Source organism: Cydia strobilella, chromosome Z (genome assembly GCF_947568885.1).
Source record: "Cydia strobilella chromosome Z, ilCydStro3.1, whole genome shotgun sequence".
NCBI classification, from domain to species: Eukaryota; Metazoa; Arthropoda; class Insecta; order Lepidoptera; family Tortricidae; genus Cydia; species Cydia strobilella.
Window position 1 is genome coordinate 36,850,205 of NC_086068.1, and position 22,201 is coordinate 36,872,405.

The 22,201-nt window shown below is 36.0% G+C and overlaps 1 protein-coding gene and 1 long non-coding RNA gene across 2 annotated transcripts in view; one reads left to right on the forward strand and one right to left on the reverse strand.

The window, feature by feature from the left end:
* Positions 1 to 22,201, reverse strand: part of LOC134754984 (uncharacterized) — a 261,683-nt gene that overhangs the window by 94,057 nt on the left and 145,425 nt on the right. The window lies entirely within an intron of this gene.
* LOC134754894 (uncharacterized) overlaps positions 1 to 22,201 on the forward strand; it is a 38,776-nt gene that overhangs the window by 6,953 nt on the left and 9,622 nt on the right. The window contains exons 2-6 of the mRNA XM_063691358.1: positions 7,835 to 7,943; positions 9,482 to 9,778; positions 11,628 to 11,852; positions 15,254 to 15,502; positions 17,273 to 17,356. Of these exons, the coding sequence (XP_063547428.1) occupies positions 7,842 to 7,943; positions 9,482 to 9,778; positions 11,628 to 11,852; positions 15,254 to 15,502; positions 17,273 to 17,356 (957 nt within the window). The 5' untranslated portion in view covers positions 7,835 to 7,841. The remainder of the gene's footprint in view (positions 1 to 7,834; positions 7,944 to 9,481; positions 9,779 to 11,627; positions 11,853 to 15,253; positions 15,503 to 17,272; positions 17,357 to 22,201) is intronic.

The following is a 22,201-nucleotide window of genomic DNA, read 5'->3' on the forward strand; positions in this document are numbered from 1 at the left end:
TTAATAAATACCTCGGTATGGCGGATGTAAATTTAGACAACGTTAACTGTTTCACTGTTCACACTATTACTTATGACTAACGGAACGAATCAAAATCGGTACATGGAAAACTTTAAGCTCAAAAACGTATGTCGCCAGTAAACGTGTAACGATAAACTACTGTAGACATGAAAAAGAAAAAAAAACTACCATATCATTCGAGAAGTACCATGCGAGATTTGTCAAAGTTGTTTGCAATTGTCATTTCATTTCAAACAAAACGTAATCTCGACTGATATAAAGCCCCCCCATTCACATTCCTGCACTGCAGATTGCAATCCGCCTTGCAGGACTGCGGAGCAGGATATAGCTCACACACTATCTGCTTAGCCGTCCATCACCAGAGGGCCTAGCGCGAAAGACGAAAATCGAATTTTCGCTGTCTGCCTATCTATCGATCTTGCATATTCTATAGGTAGTGATAGAGAGGCAAATAAAGTTATTGCAAGAGCACCGACACGAGGGCGTAAACGTAATTTTTGCGTTACGTGTTATTTCTAAAAGAAGAAAATAACTATTTTGGTGATTTTTGATCACATTAACAACGGTTTCCTTTATATATTTCAATAAAATCTGCTAAGCCCGTTTTTCATTGTAAACAAAATGGACAGTTTTGTTACATTATATTTCTCTAAAACAGTTTTTGTTTATTTGACTATATGTAATTAGTAATTACGATTCGTTCATTGGCTCGTTCTCGCATTAGTACATTACGATACAAGTGCGAACAATAGGAAATTCGAAACGAGTGGCGATAAAAATTAAAAGGCACGTATTTAACCGGTCAACTAATTAATCGGATTTCGGTAGCTTAAAAAAATAGAAATAGGTACTAAAATTAATACTTTGGCAACTAAAGTGGAGCATCAAATTATTCCAATATCAGTAGTATTTTAATGCCATTACAGCTTTTGTTTATTTATAGGCAAGTACCAATTATTTATTAGGCAACTAAATTAATATATTGGAGACTATTTGTGAAGCACATTTTAAACAGAAAACGACTATCTCCTAATTTAAAAGTGAAGTTCTTTTAAAATATTTAGATAGCAAATTAAGGTAAATGCTCACTTAAAATTTGTATTTCGACCATCATTACTCGAGCTGTCATTTTAATATAAAAAAGGATCCTAAAAAAGTTATTGTGGTCGTATAAACATTGAACCTATGGATAGACAACTGAAGGTGTTTGATTATGTCGTGGTTAATATAATGTTTATGAAATAATAACGAAATGTGTGTACATACATCACATTTATAATTTTAGTGGGCTAGCTACTACTAGTGCGCCAAGACATCCAAGCGCGTGAGATACGTAGACCAGGTATTATTATAGGTAGGTACAGTCGAGTTCATAAATATGTAGGTACCGAATGTAGGTGACGAATGATTCCGTCTTTTTCTTACTGTATCAACCAACTTGTTTACAAAAAACCCAGGTCTTGTTCTTTGCTGGAGGTCCTTCATCCTCAGACTTTGACTCTTCCGAATAGTAATTTGGACCTCCAACTTCACAAGCACATCCGTTATTTGGTCCAGTTAACTGACTCATAATACATAAGTTCCGAAAAACTCAATGGTACAAGCCGGGGTTTGAACCCGCGACCTCCGGATTGCAAGTCGCACGCTCTTACCGCTTTTACAAAAACCGGCCAAGTGCGAGTCGGACTCGCGTTCCAAGAGTGCAGTACATTACACAATTTTTAACAATGTGTATTTTTTATGTGAAACGTGAGTTACGTGAGTAAAATGTCTTTAAATATTCGTAGGGGTCGGATCAAAACTAAGTAATTAAGTCCGACTCACGCTTGACTGCAGATTTCTAATAGGGTTTCCTGTCATATAGGTAAAGTGTATTTTTTTCAAAATTTTAGACCCAATAGTTTCGGAGATAATGGGGGGGGGGGTAATGGATTTTTTGCTATTTTATTAAATAACTTCTAAACTGTTTATTGTAAAATTACAAAAAAATATATATTAGAGATTCTCAAAATAAGCTCTTTCATTTGATATGTAACACGATACTTATACTTTGATAAAATTATTTTTTAATTTTCTTATTTACCGCCAAAAGTGGCCCCCATGTTTAAAATTAATTTGTTTACGTCACATGTCCGTCTTCGGGTAACAAACTTACATATGTGTTCCAAATTTAATTGGTCCAGTAGTTTTGAAGAAAATAGGCTGTGACAGACGGACAGACAGACAGACGGACAGACAGACAGACGCTCGAGTGATCTTATAAGGGTTTTCCTTTTGAGGTGCGGAACCCTAAAAATAAAAACCAATATTCATTAAATTTAGCTGCTTCCGCAATTTAAATACTACCTGAAACGATGTGCTCAGATTGCTTAGGTGTAAACAATAATAGATTATGCCAATTAATGATTTAGTCGCCAAACTATCATTTTAAGATCCCAATAAATATTTTTTTGGCTTGAATTTGCTGCCAGTTTTTTCAATAATGTGATGCTCATATTTGGAGCTAATATAAATTTTTAGGCTCGATAGCTAAAGACGCCGGTTCGAATCCGGCCTTCACCACTGGAGGGCTTCGTCACTTTTTCTTTAATATATGACATCTATTACAGTTTTTAATTTATATATAGTAGTGTGACTACTTAAAAAACACAAATCAAAATATTTAATAAAATAATTTGATTTGTTCCCAAACTTGTTCATAGATGGCTGCACCAGTCTCTCTCGCTACAACGTAAATCCGTAAGGAGTTCGTTTAGGAGGTGCAAGCGCGCACTGCTTGCCCTTAGAGCTGGTCAAAGACGCCTAGTCTTACTAAGATGGCATATAGTCGAGAAATTCGGACGGGCATCGCCGTGGCGGGGTGGCCTAGGGGTTCATGGCGTTAGCCGCGATAGCTAAAGACGCCGGTTCGAATCCGGCCTTCACCACTGGAGGGCTTCGTCACTTTTTCTTTAATATATGACATCTATTACAGTTTTTAGCATTCTCTACCAATTAACCATTGGGCTAAACAGAGACAGAACTAACAAATATAATATCAGATATAATGACATAATGAAAAAAAATACTTTTGCCGCACGAATTCACAATAACGCTCGTAGCAACGTGCTCCTTCTCCGAGGCGCCCTCGCGTATTGGGGAGGTGCTGGGAGTCCCTGAGCCTGCCCTTGCTTGACAGACGGCACTAGCTAACAACAGCTGTTTCCGAGAAATCGCAGTTTCATTGTGTACGATTGTTTCAACCTAGGACAATTGACCCTATCAATTTAACATTCTTAGGGTTCCGTGGTCAACTAAGAATTTTTATTGTTCCACAATGTCAGTCTGTCTGATCTCCGTTCCGGTTTTTATCCGTGATTGCTATTAAATGAAGATGTGTGGGATGTCGTTGGAGATGTATTTCACAATGAATAGAGATCTGCATAACCGTTTTTATTTGAGGAATATTTTCGGAATTTCTCCGAAGTCGAAAATGCCCCCTATCTAACTTTTGAACCATGAGTCATAGTCAGCTTGCGGCTGTCTTGAATCTATAGACTCTCGTTTTACAATATTTCACTTACAGTTGTTGCACAATGTACTATTTAAATGATATTAAATTAAAAATCTTTTTTTTTTACGAGTAATTGGACACGGAAATTATAGTATGTATAGCTGTAGGTAATAAAATATTGTAATACAAGATAATATGGTGATTTATTAGAGCATTCGCTAGCGAATAGGTACTTGCGTAATGATGTTAAGAGATCATCATTACGCAAGTACCTATAGTGATAGAGATGTGAGATGCGGGACGCAGCGCGCGGCCGCGGCGCATACCTGGCGCAAGGCCGCTCGGAGCAATGACCCGGCGGTGGACTCAACTTCTACTTGTAATTGCATATAAAAAAGAGCACTTAATTAATAACGAGTACGGTAGATACTTACTTAGACTTTGCATGAAATGAAAATAACAACTACTTACGTATCAATAGCCAGTAAAGTTAAGAGGATAAGATAGTGAAATCTGTCGTTTTCAAAAAAATATATATTATGGGTTTTTTATGCTACTAACTTTTATAATAATAATAAAAAAGTCAAACGAAGGGGCATAGCTATGATAAACATCATATTATTTTTTAATTTTCTTATTTACTCCCCAAAAGTGGCCCCCATGTTTAAATATCATTTGTTTACGTTACATATATGTCCATATGTGCGTCACAAACATACATTTGTATACCAAAATTAACTTAATTAGTCATAGAAACTATACTGTTGAAACTTGGTAAGTAGATGTATTCTGTGAACCGCATATTTTCACACGAAAATAGAAAAAAAAGCAATAAATTTTGGGGATTCCCTATAATTGGATTTAAATTAAAAAAAATTTTTTTCATCAAACCCATACGTGGGGTATATGGATAGGTCTTCAAAAATGATATTGAGGTTTCTAATATTATTTTTTTCTAAACTGAATAGTTTGCGCGAGAGACACTTCCAAAGTGGTGTGTGTGTAAAATGTGTGTGTGTGTGTGTGTGTGTGTGTGTGTGTGTGTGTGTGTGTGTGTGTGTGTCCCTGTAACTTCTAAAATAAGAGAATGATAAAACTGAAAAAAATATATGATTACCATGCAAACTTCCACCGAAAATTGGTTTAAACGAGATCTAGTAAGTAGTTTTTTTTAAATACGTCATAAATCGTAAACCGCAATTTACCTTTCACTCACGTTTCACATAAAAAATACATTGTTAAAATTGTGTAATGTACGGAACCCTCGGACCCCAGAGTCCGACTCGCACTTGGCCGGTTTTTTTGCTTTTGAGCTACGGAACCCTAAAAACATATTCATTTTACTTTCCTCGTATTCTAAATGAAAAGTAGAGTGTTTAACTCGGGTGAAAGGCATCATTTCAGCCTCGGACTATTGGCGCTCTCACTGCGTTCGAGCGCCAAAATACCTCGGCAGGAATGAGTGCCTTTCATTCCTTGGTTAACAATCTACTATTATTAGAAATATGTATTTTTCAGCACAGTTGTATATTTTGCACATCAGTGTGTGTACCTTTATACCATAGAGTAACTTATACTAGAGCGGTACTGTCATAGTAAATTTTGTAACCCCAGTAAATTCACTGCCATCTGTCGACACACTTTAAAACTAAAAATAAAGATTTATAAAAATACGATAGAATGTATTTAAATATAGATAAATGATTTTTTTTATTTGCATTAATTATTTTTATGATTTTGACCCATGTTCTTTCACTGTTAAATAACAAACGAAACCGTCAACGCCATCTATACGACTGTAGGCCAAAACTAGTAGCGCCCTCTGAACGAGAATAAAATTTTCTTGATTTTCGAGGCACGTTTTTTCCTTAGATTGTATCCATCTATTACGGAGTTATCTATCTTTGTTTATACTAAATACATATCTCTGTTTCTTCTTCTGCCTAAGTTAGTTCAAGAAAATTAACAAAATTAGGAGAAATAATTCGTCTAGTTTTGTAAATTGGTACATTTTTACCCTGTGGTGTCTAGATGAAGTTCAAGAAAATTAACAAAATTAGGAGAAATAATTCGTCTAGTTTTGTAAATTGGTACATTTTTACCCTGTGGTGTCTAGATGAACATACTGTAAGTCCTCGGGGTGGGGGGTGTGCTGAGGGTGTAGGAGGGGTTGAGGGTACCTTTTTATCAGATTTTTGCATATATCTATCCCAAATCTGACGAATAGCATTATAATTATTTCCCCATATGAATTTGGTCATATGTCAGTATTTGATTTTATTCTACGATCAATAAATTAATACTTTAATATGTATGTATGTATACATGTATTTATATATATATACGTATCTGATATATATTTAACTATTTGGTTGTACCTCTTGATACGTATTTATTTAATTGTATATGTATCTGTAATGTGTTTGGTAAGTTTTTTTTTTTTTTTTTAAACCCATATAATTCTAAACTCTTATTCCTGTATTATATTATTCGTGCACTACCTGTTTTTTAAAGTTTTCTGTTCTCTATATTCTGCTATGCTACCCTAAGGTTGTGTGTAAGAGATCGCTTACAGCGATAAGACCGCCTGCTGCTGCCTTTATTTACATTGTAAATCTGTTATTGATTGTTTATTTTGTGGTGCAATAAAGGGTCTTTAGTTTAGGAGGTTGTTTAAGTATTAAATTTTTGGGGGCCTCCAAATTTATCCTGAATATCCTGATATCTACTACTATCTACACCAATTAAGTTATGAGGCCAAGATTGGTATCGTTTTCGTATAAATCAGGGACGCCGTATTCATTTATGGTATCACATTGACACCGTTCTGTAGTCAATAAATAGGCTTTTAATTCTTAAATATGAGACTTTATTGGAGACACATTAATAGGACCGTGACATGTGTATCGACAATATCGCATCGTCAATCATAGAATTCATAGACAATACATAGAGTAGGCATATCAATGTAGGTACCATAACAACCCCCTTATTTAATACAAAATTGACACATAGCTTCTTATACAATATAATTAATTTAATTATGCAAAGCTATTTGCCAGTCAAATTATAAGTTTAGTCTTCTAGATATAGTGTCTAAGTCTATGTCACTATACCTAAAAACAAAAATAAATAAAAATAAATAAATAAAAGTAGAATTCACTCTTTACGCTTAACCGCTGAACCGATTTGGATATAATTTAGTATAGAGTAAATGTAGTTTGAATCCCAGGGAAGGATATAGAATAGTTTTATCCCAGAAATCATCCCGTAAAGAAGTGAAAACGGAAGTGGAAGTTTGTATGGAGAATCTAACCGCTGAACCGATTTAGATGAAATTGGGTATGGTCTACATTTTTTATTTAGTTGAAAATGATACCTAATGTGAATATATAAGAACGTTAAGTTGTAACTTAAGTCGCTTATTTTTTATGTCTTTGTTAACTTAAACACCTCGTAGCTCCCAAAGTATTGATCGTAGAGTAAAAGTAAATATGACCAATTTTGTAGAAAATTTGATGTAAAAACTTTTTTCAAAAGTCATTATAATATTTATAATGCTACTCGTACATATTTTCGAGTTATGAGCAAAAACTTGAAAAAGCTACCTTCAACCCCCCTCTACACGCTCAGGACACCCCCCACCCTCGAGGACTTTTAGTATGTTCATCTGGACACCACAAGGTATAATTGTACCAATGTACAAAACTACACCAATTAAACATTTTAACAAAACGATAAAGTAAAGTGTCTCTATTTAACGTCAGCCAATCTAAAAACCATTTGTGTAGTGTCTGTTGTTGGGTTGCCTAGAATGTGTATTGAAGGCACCAATGTCTTGTCGATGTGGGTCGACGAAAATTTAATTTTATAAATTTTGGTAAAATAAAATCAGTTATTGACTTTAGAAATAACTATATATTATATTAAATATGAAATGATGAATGATGAAATTATTAAAAGTTAAATAAGACACTGTCAAATATATTGTACATATATAAATTAATCTTTAGATTTAAGATAATTGCCTTGCCCTACCAGGGCCCATGTGAAACTATTATATATATGTAACACCTGTGTACCATGGATGCAATAAATAAATATGAATATGAATATGTCTTGTACTGTTTTACTCTTCATATTTGACTCCATTAATCCAACGAATTAGAACCACCCAATAAAGTAGATAACTTGTCATCGTAATGCGAAACACAAACAGGTGTATTTTGTTTTTTACGTATATAAATCGTATAGCTTAATAGATTTACTCATATCATACCTATATTTATTATTTACTTCTCTTATTCTTTTTATTGTCAGTTGAAAGATGCTTCTGAGACAACTTGTTTTGGCGTGCCTGTTCTGCTGGGCCGCGCACACAACGGCCAGCAGCGACGACCGGTTCATCAAGAAATACGCAATGATGAAGGTAAAACCGTACTTAGAGTGCACACTGGTGTTTCTCGCCGGTAGTTAGATTGACATGAAAAAAATCTAATAAATCCTACTTTATTTTGTCGCCCTGACTATTTAATGTAAATAATAATTAAATCCACAACATAATTCGTAATTACTATTACGGATACATACGTTACTTGGTAAAAAAATCTAGATGTTACTCTACCTGGATCTGGGTCTGTACTGGAGGTCAGTAAGAACTGTGGATACCCATGTAGTTAAATCACTTTCAGAAAGAAACATTATTTTTTAGATCTAGCACATTCGTTTTGCGTTGCACTGAAACGGCTGACTGGTGAGGGCTTCGAGACATAAAAAAAACCTAAATAAATACATACCTACTCTAGGCACACTTTAGTATACTACATTAATAGATATTTAACCAGAGATCAAAGGTAGGTAATACCCATTTTTGCAGAGATATTATTATGGAATATATAGAGATTTAAAAATCCCAAAAATTATGATATTTTCCATAAATAGCGAACGATTTTTTTTACCTGAATAATTATATAAATTTATAACCGAACTTTTATTGCTAATGATCAAATATATATATATATATATACAGGATGATTCATGACACGTGAGCAGGACTACTCCTGCACACTCAGTAATTGTTAATTGATCGATCACCGTCGTATTTAGGGGAAACAACCGCACTTTTTCCTATTTTTTAACTTTTTGATGAGGAGAAATTTAATTCTCTACAATCATGGCAATGAGGATATAATAAGATAGAGCGGTACTGTCATAGTAAATTTTGTAACCACTGTAAAATTCACTGTCATCTATCGACATACTTTGAAACTAAAAATGAAGATTATAAATACGTTAATATGTATTTAAATATGGATAAATGATTTTTTTATTTACATTAATTATTTTTATATGATTTTGACCCATGTTCTTTCACTGATATGCGTTAAAATTATAAATAATAAACGAAACCATCAACGCCCTCTATACGAGAGTAGGCCAAAACTAGTGGCGCCATCTGATCGAGAATCAAATGTTCGTGATTTTCGAGGCACGATGGTCACCCTACAACACCTAATTAATAAACATAAAACATGACAGCATTTTGATTATGAAGAAAATAAACGGTCAAATTTGAGTGAGATGCAAGTTTTCAAAAGTAACCAGACTGATGACAATGATGAAGTGATGACACTAAATTTGACACAGAATATCGGTAGTTTAGTACTTATTCTAATTGTAGGGCGACCATGCATGTCGTAAATAAATTAATAACTTTTTTTTTCAACGCGGCCTAAAAAATTAACGTTAATCTCACTAATACCTACTGATACGAAACAGTTGCTTGTAATTTACGAAATGAGCAGTGTTGATCCTGCTCACGTCTTCTGAATCACCTTATATATATATAGAGTTCAATAGAAATGGCAAATAATTTAAATAATCCAATTTACCTTTATTACTTCGTAATCACGCAACCTCTTAGGAACTAACATGAAATGATGAAGAAATCGTTTTTTTTTTCTTCAGATTTATGAAAGTTGTTTTGGTCCAGAAGTTGTAAAACAAATTCGACAAGAAATGAAGGACGCATATGCAAAATGTTCGGCACCGCCATCTTTCGACGCACAGCCGAACTTGCACCTCCCGCCGTCGGTGCTCTTGGGGAAACTGCCGCCCGGCTTTGCCATGGACCCGAGCTCGCAAACCATCACTAAGCCCACAGATGGCGCTATACACAACCAGGAGAATGATTTACCAAATCAAGATTCGCATTCTCTTAAAGAGTCGCCTCTAGGAGGGATCCTTGCATTTAGACCACATGGGGTAAGTACAAAAATAAATATTATAGAGTTAGACCAAGAAAAGTATGCAACGATTTTGATAGCACACGCAGTGCAATTGTTATTTTAAACGTCAAACTTCTATGAAATTATGACGTATAAATAACACTGGCACTGCGTGTGCTGTCAAAATCGTTGCAGACTTTTCTTGGTTTAACTCTATAGGTATATAAAAAAATTATGTCTGTGAGGATTGAACTCACGATGCTTGGTTTACGAGACCAGTGCTCTACCACTGAGCTAAAGAGGCGATGGCCTCAAAGGTCAAAAGGCGAAAATAGCTTGGATAATATAATTACACCGTGCAATTTTGAATATTCATATAATACCTATATACATATAATTTTATAAAAATACTTGTTACAGTTATATAAGTTACATTACATGACCGAAGGGTGCCACTGCCAATATCTGCGATAATACTCACTATTGTTACACACATGTTACACACAATCAGTATGTGCTCGTAATAACGCGCCAAAAGCATCTGCCACACTGGAATACTTTTCCAAATAGAGATTTATCTCTACAGTTCGCGTTCAAAAGCATCTGCCACACTGGAATACTTTTCCAAATAGAGATTTATCTCTACAGTTCGCGTTCAAAAGCATCTGCCACACTGGAATACTTTTCCAAATAGAGATTTATCTCTACAGTTCGCGTTCAAAAGTATCTGTCACAATTGTCACAGCACACTCTATTAGTTATTCTTTGGTTATTCTGCAGACTCGTACATATGTAAACATCTCCTTTTTTGACTAAGCTACTTTTGAGGCCCCCTGTACCTACTATTATTTCGTGAGAATCGTGAGTTCATAACCGTATTTTATAGGTACACAATTAACCATATTTTAAACACAATTGAACATTAAAAATAAAGCAAATATTTAAAACCATTTTACAAACTAGTTCTGTGTTTTGTCATTGTTAATAGAACGACCGAGCGAAGCGAAGTTCTTACATTCAACTTGTAACACAACTGTTAACACACTGACATACGTGCGTTTCAAAGTTTTTTAGGTTTTAATCAATCAATTATTCTGCGTTTACTTTAGTAAACATATTTTATTTTTACGAATTTAGATAAGATTAGAGTGAATAAAAATATATTGTTTTAAATAGTTACATATATGTATATAAATAAAATTAAATGTTGATGTTAAATAAAAATCTGTGAAACAAATAGGTACAATTTTTAATGAAATCTATGAACTACCTAAGTTATAAAAAAACCGGCCAAGTGCGAGCCGGACTCGCGCACCGAGGGTTCCGTACTTTTTTTGAAATATTCGAGTTGATTAAATGAGAGGTAAATTGCGGTTTACGATTTATGACGTATTAAAAAAACTGCTTACTAGATCTCGTTCAAACCAATTTTCGGTGGAAGTTTGCATGGTAATGTACATCATATATTTTTTTTAGTTTTATCATTCACTTATTTTAGAAGTTACAAGGGGGGGGGGGGGACTCACATTTTACCACTTTGGAAGTGTCTCTCGCGCAAACTATTCAGTTTATTGTTTTTTTTTCTATTTATGTGTGAAAATCCTAATGCGGTTCACATCAGAATACATCTACTTACCAAGTTTCAACAGTATAGTTCTTATAGTTTCGGAAAAAAGTGGCTGTGACATACGGACGGACGGACGGACAGACAGACAGACAGACATGACGAATCTATAAGGGTTCCGTTTTTTTGCCATTTGGCTACGGAACCCTAAAAAGGGACTTTTAACTTAACAATTTATATTCAATATATGTATGTATCATTCAACGCATCAATAAAAACTTAAGAAGTATACATTAAAGAAAAAGTAATTTGTCATTTCCAGTCGCAATTTCCTCAGCAGCAGCCGGCGGTGCCCCCGTATATGATGCCCGGCAGTCCTCAGTTCAGACCTTTTAGCCCTGCGACGCCCTTCTACCAGGTCCCTTACAGCGCGCCCGGTCTGTTCTACCCCCCGGGAATGCCGTCGTATAATCCCTACGCGTACCAACAACAATATCCGCAAGGCTTTTATCAGCAGCCGGGTTTCTTTGGATCTAATAGAATGTCGGTAAGTATTGTAGAGAATTTCCTTCATACGTAACTGCGGTAGTATGTAATACAGCCTTTTTTTTTCAAAAAGTAGAGCTAAGTTTATAAACAAATAAAAATAAATATTGGACATCCTTACACAAATTGACTAAATCTGTAGTAAATATTGGATTATTAGTTAGGTAGTTAAGAATTGCACTACCAAGTAATAAATATGTCTTATTTAAAAACAACTAAAAAAATTAAGACCTGTTATGTAGCCGTACCTTGAGTTGTCCCTTGACGTTTACGTTAGCGACTGCGTAAACTCGATCGCAGTCTATCTCGATTAGGGAATGCGATTAGGAAATTTCAACTTTTCGGGTACCGGTTCTGATAATGAATATCCCGGTTCTTCGGTACTTTTCGGTACTGAAAAGTTAAGAAAGTAAACCGCATTAAATTTGGACTTTGGCTCGATAACTACCCAAAGTCCCCAACCTTGACAGTCAGGCTCAAGTAGTCAGATAAATACTTATTATAAGTATTGTAGCTGTTGTAGGTTGATGGTGTATAGTTTGGTGGCTAATACGAACGCACTTTTTGATATTTAAATTAATTTATTTTTCTTATTATTCGCGTGTACATTATGTGAAAAAGAAAAAGACAAACTACAGACATCAGTACGGTAAAGTTTTAAAAACGTTAGGTGGATCAACTAGTGGATTACGCAAGCATAAAAAAAAAGGTTGATTTAATTGTCCTTGACGTGCAGCCAGACCCACGACCAGGACCCAGTACAAGAGATGATTCTTTGCACACAGACGTTTTCCCAATGCCAACTACTCAAAAACGTGAAGCTTATAGTCTACTTAATGAATCTGATTGTAAACCCAAAAATAACAAATACGACAGAATTTGACGCATGGTTGTACTCGACAGTTCCTTTTAAACAGTATACCCATATACCTCGATTTGACCCTAAGGGTAAGAAAACAGGGAATTATTGATTCTTTACTCACTGAGTGTAAGTTATGCGTGGTCATCCACGCATAACTTTTTACAGATGAGTAGTCCGATTTTGATAATTCTTTTTTATTGGATTATACCCTATCCAATTCGAAGTTGGTTCCATATAAATTTAAAAACAAAAAATCCTACCCTAAGGGTGGGAAAATAGGGGGGATTTAATGGTTATGTAGCATAATTTCTAAAATCAAATATCCAAAGTACGAAATTCGTAATGACAAAACATTGAAAATCAACGTAATGTACGTAGATAGGTTGTTAGGTAGCCTCCGATGCCCGAAGGGCAAACCGCCCAGAAAAAGTTAAGTGTAGTTAAGTTGTAAAGGAAATGTTTTTTGAAAAGAAACAGTGCGATGGGACAGCTAAACGTAGGACAAAATGTCGTTAGAAATTTCGCAATTTATACATTTTAATCCTAGGTCAACCGTAAGAAAAGAGGTCGTTAGTTTTTTTGCACTAGCAGTGTTATACTTCAGACATTTAAAAAACAAGCCAACTGCGAGTCGGACTCGCGCACGAAGGGTTCCGTACCATTACGAAAAAAACCGGCCAAGTGCGAGTCGGACTCGCGTTCCAAGGGTTCCGTACATTACACAATATAAACAATATATTTTTTATGTGACGCGTGCGTGAAAGGTCTTTAAAAAACCCGTAGGGGTTGGATCAAAAACTAAATAATTAAGTCCGACTCACGCTTGACTGCACATTTCTAATAGTTTCTCCTGTGATCTATAGGTAAAGATTTATTTTGTGTATTGTATCCAAAATTTTAGACCCAGTAGTTTCGGAGATATAAAGGGGGGGAATGGTAATTTTTCGCCTATTTTCTTGAATAACTTCTAATCTATTAATCCTAAAATTATAAAAAATATATATTTGAGATTCTCACAATGGGCTCTTTCATTTGATATGTAATAAAATATAGTTTAGAAAACTTTATTTTTTAATTTTCTCATTTACCCCCCAAAAGTGGCCCCCATGTTTAAAATTAATTTTCCCCTCACTAGCTCGAAAAGTTGTCGTTTATCCTTCAATACAAGCGAGGAAAAACGCGTTTTATCCACTAGTGGGGAAAGTAATTTGACCTTGGATGGAGCGTGTTTAAGTAGTTTGACAGATAACAAAACGTAAAACGCTCATGATAATGGTTCGTTCGATATTAATTAATTATCATTAAATAAATGGTTTGAGAATCTAATAAAAAATACCAAATTTAGCTTTATTTAATGATTTTAAGTCATAAACCTTAAAATTCCATAAGAAACGTTTGTTTTTTTATAATGATGTTAAATATAATTCTGAACGCACAAGTTGGTTGAGTCGATGCAATTTCAAAACGCATCGTTGACATTTCATACATCAGAAATGACAACATTGTCAACAATTTTTTTACTTAAAACCTTTTCTCACCGACTCGCGTAAAAATACACAACTTCCAGAGTTTTCTGTTATAATATCGTAAAGAAATGAGTGATTCCAGTGATGAAGATGATCTAACGCCTGTGGATGTTGCACTTTCCTCGCTATAGTGAGGTGAAAAGTTTTGTGTTACACACGGGCGCAAATGTATTTTACTTCTCGTGTGTTGAAACACTCGCTACGCTCAGGATTCTATTTTAGAACCACTCGCTTCGCTCGTGGTTCACCTATAGAATCCTTTCGCTTGCTCGTGTTTCAATTCTACACTCGCGGGTAAAATACAACTTTGCACCCTTGTATAACAAATAACTATTGTTTACGTTACATGTCCGTCTTTGGGTCACAAACTTACATATGTATACCAAATTTCAACTTAATTGGTCCAGTAGTTTCGGAGAAAATAGCCTGTGACAGACGGACAGACGACACAGACAGACGCACGAGTGATCCTTTAAGGGTTCCGTTTTCTCCTTTTGAGGTACGGTACCCTAAAAACGGCAAAAAATCACGTTTGTTGTATGGGAGCCCGACTTAAATATTTATTTTATTCTGGTTTTAGTATTTGATGTTATAGCGGCAACAGAAATATATCATCTGAGAAAATTTCAATTGTCTAGCTATCACGATTCATGAGATACAGCCTGTTGACAGACGAACAGACAGACAGATAGACAGACAGACGGACGGACATCGGAGTCTTAGTAATAGGGTCCCGTTTTTACCCTTCCGTTACGGAACCCTAAAAATAGGTTGATTAACCGTAGGACATGCATCTTTAGGAATTTCATACTATGGATATTTGCTTTTATTTCTTATAAAAACGTAACAACCTACGAAAAAAATTTGTGTCAGTACTAATAATTGTAATTTAGTATCTCCCGTTTGTAGCGAAAACTGCCTTCGAACAGAGAACCCGCCTAGCGAGTGACTAGCAGTGAATGTGTTAAGTTATAAGTAGTTAAATTAACGCATTTTGTATTGTATTGCATCCAGCGAGAGTTGGACATACGCGACAGACTGGAGTTAATCTCGCGCACCGGCGGAGCGGGCGCGGGCGCGGGCGCGGGGGCAAGCGGCGGTCGCGTGCGCAACATCACGTGCGTCATGCAGGAGCTGGGCTACATCGACCACAACCTCGAGCCTAACTACGAGCAGATCACGCAGCGAATCGCAAACCTGCCCGTCTCTAGCGAGCTTAAGGGCGACATTCAAGACGGCCTGCAGTTCTGCCAGAAGTTCTCGGTAACCAATTATCCCAATACATTTTTTTATTATATTTTCTAAAGGCATGTATTTAACAGATCACCAGATTTACTAAAATTTAACACCAAAAAAAAAATCGTTTTTACCACTAATAACTTAATAAGTTTTTGGCAAAAATTTCATTTTTGGTACAAGCTTTTATCGCTGACTGTACTTTTCTTTCCACAGGCAACTAATATTCATCAAGACAATTCTAAAAACCAAACACAATTAGGTTGCGTTGTTTTATCACAGAGTTCCTATGACCACCTCCTGTCTCCATCATCAGATCAGCTCGATGGTAACATAATATTGCATTGTCACCCGACTTACATATGTATGCAAATTTTCAGCTTCATAGGAAACCGGGAAGTGGGTCAAATTTAACATGCAAGATTTGACCCGTACAAACATAGTTACATACGAGTATTACATACATACTATTAGGTACATTGCAAGTTAATAAAAAGCTTGTAAAAATAATGAATGATCACCAAAATTAGACCTATTTAATGTGAAATGATTACCAAATTTGTACCAATGTTTTTCCTTTTAAAACAAATAACACCAAAATAATCATTATTAACCCAAAAATAGTAAATGATCTCCAAAATTTGAATTTTAATGTGAAATTATAACCAAAATTTGTCAAATCATCATTCATCATAACTCCTAATTAATCATTGTAAACACAAAAATAATAAATACCATAAAAAATTTAACAACATTTTAATTAAGAATGTGCAAATATTTAACATCTCGTTATCCCATTAAATTGTGGTATTTTCTATAAAAAGGGACCTTATTGTCGATGGCGCTTACGCCATTATTAACGATGCTTCGATATAAATACAATGCAGCGCGACGCTGTGCTACGTAAGCGCCATCGACAATAAGGTCCCTTTTCATAGAAAATGCCCCAATTAATTAATCCACTTCGTCACCTTTTTCTAGTAGCATTTCGTTTCTTCTGTAATGGTCGCAGTTCTAACCTAACCTAACCCACTTTTCTTGTAGCATTTCGTTTCTGTAAGGGTCGCAGTTCTAACCTAACCTAACCCACTTTTCTTGTAGTATTTTGTATTGTAAGAGTAGCAGTTCTAACCTAACCTATTCCACTTTTCTAGTAGCATTTCTTTTCTGTAAGGGTGGCGCGTAACTGAATGAGGGCTAACGCGTATGAATTCGCCGCTAGGGGCGCTAGTGTGGATGGTGGTCTTTGCAAAGTTCGAAATGTCAAATGTCACTTGGACCACCATCAACAGAGGCGCCAACTGGTGAGCAAAAAAACGATAGCCCTCATTGAGGATTGGGCCGGGCGAGCGCAGCGCGTGCGGTGCGGTGTACGGGGGATTGAGCGGGAGTGGCTAGTAATTTTGGCATAATTATACTTTATTTGGTAACATGTATGCATTTTTTTGGTAATCATATAGTGGTTTATTCAGGTGAAAATATCGCATTAATTTGCTCTTCAAGATTTGGTGATCATGATCATTCATTATATTTGGTGATCAATCATTATTTTTGGTGTTTGAATACAATTTGAAGTGCAGTCGTGATTAAAACCGGTGGTACTTTTGTAATTTTAGACCTTATTATTTTGGTGTTTAGTATTTGTTTTAGTGAAAGAGATTTCTTTATTTTGGGTACCAAAGTAATTTTTAGTGGTCATTATATTTGTAGCCTTTTCTAAATGACTGATAAATCTATACTTTAATATGCATTTAATGTAACATGCGGTAATGTAAGTAACCGTTAATTCTGTTACAGCAATGCGTCCCAGACACTAAGCGTGACGTGGCGCCACTGTCCCAGGAGCTGATCAAGCCCATGTTCTTCTTCCGCTGCTACAAGGTACTGTCAAGTCAATATCAGCTCTCCACGTCCAACTCGCATCTGAACGATATCACAGTTAAATTGTTGACGTTATCAGATATCGTCTGATCTATTCACCGCCATTTGTTACAAATTTGGCACTTATGGATTTAAATTTTAAATATCGACAAAACTAAGGCGTCATAGCAATATTCAATATACATTAAATAGGTACCTATAACCTAATAGTTTTTTATGTGACAAGATAGCAAAATTAGATTTTGCTACGAGGTATGCACCAATGTTTCGAATTGATATTAATTAGACCCCGAACTTGAAGTATATATGTACAAGAAATGTTTAAATGGAAATTTAGCATTACAATTTCAAAATCATTTTGTTTCACGCTCTCAGTAAATTCGAATTTTGCTCATTGTTATCGCGGTAGCAGGAGTACTTGTTCCAGCTGGTGTTTTACGCTTTGATTATTCTGCTTAATAGTGTGCAGCTTGCTTTGAATAGCAGTCGCAGATTTTTTTGGTAGTGAAACTTTTCTCATGTCCTGAATTAATTCGGTCGATGTATCATAATCGGATTTTAATTGGATGCAGATAAAATAAGAATGAAATTTAGGTTTAAATGAATTAAAATACTTTATTATTAACGAACACAGAACATAACGTGCTGCCTAGCAGCGCCATGACACACAAAAGGGGTAGAGTGAGAAGCTAATATACCTATCTCACATAGAACATATACAACCTTATTACATTGTTTACAACACCCCCTTTCAATGTAATAATGTTTAACTAACATAATACTATTATAGTTCTTTACTTGAAACACTTCTCAAAATTAAGAACACAAAAAAATTAACTTAGTTAACCAGACCACACATTTTCACAAACTTTAACAGCATGGTATTTTTCAGGGACTTTGTGAACATGTCTGCCACCTGGTCTACAGTCTTGACATATTTAACAATTACTTTTTTATTTTCTATCATTTCTCTAATAAAATGGTGTTTAATATCTATGTGTTTCAATCTTTTCACACTATTTGTATGAGCCACTTTAATAGCAGACTGGTTGTCACAAAAAATCACAACTGGGGACACATTTCTCAAGTTTAAATCATGACAGATATTAATCAGCCAGCAAGCTTCAGTACCTACCATAGTCAGCGAAACATATTCACTCTCAGTAGAAGAAATACTGACTGTGCTTTGCTTTTTAGAACACCAGGAAATCAAACAATTAGCAAAACTAAAACAATACCCAGTGGTAGATTTTCTGTCCTTCAGGTCTCCGCCCCAATCAGCATCACAAGAACCTACAAGCATCTCATCATTACATTTAAACACCAATTTATAGTCTAATGTGTGTTTGATGTACCGCAGTACTCTTTTTAAAGCTGCTAACAACATGTCACTAGCCGAATCTTGATACCTACTTAGTATGGACATAGCAGCACAAATGTCAGGTCTTGTACCTAAAGCCGCGTACATCAAGCACCCAATGATCTGCCTACAAATATTTTTTGTGCTACCTTTACATTTATCACCTTCAAGCACTTGAGTGTTGAAGTTGTAGTCCATAGGAGTATTAACAGGTTTGCAGTCATACATATTGAACCTTTTTAAAACTTTTTCAAGATACTTCTTTTGACATAACTCAGTAACATGACTTTCTAAATTTTGTTTGACATTTATGCCCAAGAAATCTGAAATTAAGCCTAAATCTTTCATTTCAAATTCCTTTTTCAACACTGCTTTTAACTCCATGACCTGCTTTTCATCTGTACCAAAAATCAACATATCATCAACATATATAAGGAGATACATTTGTTCCTTACCTTCACATTTTGAATACAGACAGCAATCAGACTGAGACCTCTTAAAACCTTCCCTTATCATTACCGAGTTAAACTTGTCATTCCAATATTTAGGGGATTTTTTTAAACCATACAATGCCTTGTTTAACTTTACAATATTCTTGCCATCTTCAAAAGCTCCCTCTGGCAATCTAATAAAAACATCCTCTACAATTTCCCCATACAAAAAAGCCCCTGTCACATCCATCTGATGGACCGGCAAACCTAGTCTAGTGGCTGCTGCCATGAACAGTCGGAAAGTAGCAAGCTTGGCAACTGGCGCATAAATTTCATTCAGGTCTAATTCATCATTCTGTTCAAAGCCGCGAGCTACAAGTCTAGCTTTATATTGATTTGGTTTCATTTTAAAAACCCATTTACTACTAATTACCTTATCACTGACCTTATTATCACAAACTGTCCAAGTGTTATTGTCTTTTAGGGTTTGCAGTTCCCTCTGCATTGCACTTTTCCACTCAGACGCATTTGGACTATGAATGGCCTCACTATAAGTTTTAGGTTCCGTTTCATTGCTCAACACATTGTTACAATCACAGATAAGAAAAGAAAAAAGAAAGAAAGAAAATACATTTATTTGACGCCACAACATAGTACATAAAAAAAAGAAAAGCATGCAGACAAAAAAACATTTGGACGCCAAAAAGGATCCCCACTCAGCATAGTGCCGCGGCAAACCGTGGCGCTGGTTTTCTGTGATAGCAGGTTTCTTAATCCGCTTACCTCGACCTAGAGGTTCTTCAAGCTCTCTTACCTCGACATTGTCATCACCGTTGTCAACCTGTATGATACTGTCCTCAGCCTCATGATAAACAGGGTCTTGATCGGAATCTGAGAGGACCTCTGTACTTACTTGAGTATAATCATCAGTGGGTCGTACCTCGTGGCTCGAGTCACTCACTGCGCTTTGATCCTGCTCTTGAGCCTCTTCTTTGTCTTGACTTGGCATTTCATATGGTATCATTGATCCTTTCAAGGTTGGTGAAGTGATCTTATCTTTAGTCACAAACACAATGTCTCTCGTTGTTTCAACTTCATTTTTGTCAGGATAATAAATTCTGTACCCTTTTGTTGTTTCACCATATCCTACTAGGAGGCCTCTTTCTCCTTTAGCATCCCACTTGTGCCTTTTCACCTTTGGAATATGGGCATATACTGAAGTCCCGAATACTTTTAGGTTATTAATATCATAACTTTTTCCTGTCCATAACTCATATGGCGATTTTAATTCTACCCGGCTTTTCCCAGTTCTATTCAATACGTAGGCGGCTGTGTTCACAGATCTAGAGCCTCCAATTGACGGTTCCTCCATTGGTCCACAAGTGTCTGCATGAATAATCTCACATGTTCTTGTGCTAACATTTTCACTCGCTGGATAGGGCAAGCGGTGAATTTTGCCCTTTAAACAGCCCTCACAAGTTTGGGTTTGGGACTCGTTAACTTCGATGTTATATTTCTTGAGGACATCCTTCACATACTTCATGTTTTGGTGGGCCATCTTTTCATGCCACTCGTGTAAGTCCGCGCACTTAGTACCAACCACATTAGCTGCGCATGTATTCAAAAAACGAAAATCAAAATAATACATTCTTCCGCATCTCTCAGCAATAGCCATCAATTTATTTTCTTTGTAAAACTTGCTTTCATTTGCACCGGTAACAACAATATAACCTTTTGACGTTGCGCAAAAGACAGAAAACAAGTTAGTTTTCAATTCCGGAACGTGAAGTACGTTCTCTAAGGTCGTGTCAATCCAATCCGTACCGTTCCATACTTGCACTGCCATCTGTCCGATGCCGAGTACACTAATTTTCGAGTTGTTTCCTACGACCACGTATTTATTATTTACGCGCGAATAAGACGAAAAAAGTTCAATATCACGGCACATATGCTCGCTCGCACCTTGATCGACAAGAAATCTCGCACTTTGGAAATGTTCATTATCGTCCACACTATTGACCATAAAAGCATTCTTCTCTTTGTCCTTTCTAAAGCGACACTGGCTCTTCAAATGTCCCGGTTTATTACAAAAATAACATTTTAAAACTGGACGACTGTCCTTGTTGTGATGCGTATTCTCCGTTTTATTATACCTGCACTCACTTTGATAATGTCCGAGCCTATTGCATGAAAAACATTTTACAGTCTTCTTGTCCACCTTCTTTGCCACAAAAGCCGACGTTGATGGCAAATTCTTATCTTTCTCTTTCATTCTCTCTTCCTCTATTTGCAGTCTAGCAGCTAAGTTGTCATATGTCTGCTTGTCGTCCGGAGCAGACTCCCACGCTGAGACGAAATGTTTGTAGTCTTCAGGTAAAGACATGAGTACCTTCGTTATTACAACTTGTCTGAAATAGTCTCGCCCAACTGTTTCAAGTGGTTTTTCATCTCCTGTATCTTTGACAGAAACACGGACATCTCCGTACCTTCTTCATACTTAAACTGGAAGAAACGCTGCTGAACTATATGAATACTAGTTTCAGATTTCTGCTCGTACACACTCTGTAACTTCGTCCACATCTCTGCTGACGTTTCGCACGACATGATGTGCAACATTACTTCTTCTTTCATTCTTGTCACTATCAGTGCTTGTGCTTTTGCATCTTGTGACTCCCAACGAACACGTTGTTTTTCATCTTCGGGCTTTACTGTCGTCCCGTCTACTATCTTGAAAAGACCTTGCCCTTTCAACGATACCGACGTTTGGAACTTCCGTACGTTCCAATTCTTGGAACCCTCCAATTTAATTGCAGCCCCGACTGCCCCGATCTGTGTAGGATCCGTTTTGTCTTCCATCCTGTAGGCCCTCCTTCCTTGGACGAATACTTCGACCAAGTAATTTCCTTCCCGGTGCGATAATTCAAAATGGTCGCCGCCCCGCAAACCGGTATTATCAAAAACGTTTTAGCACTACAGTTTTTCAACCATTTAAGCCTATATTTCTCAATTCATTCTAGTTAGTGACCTGGGCCCATAACCAGATAAAATAAGAAT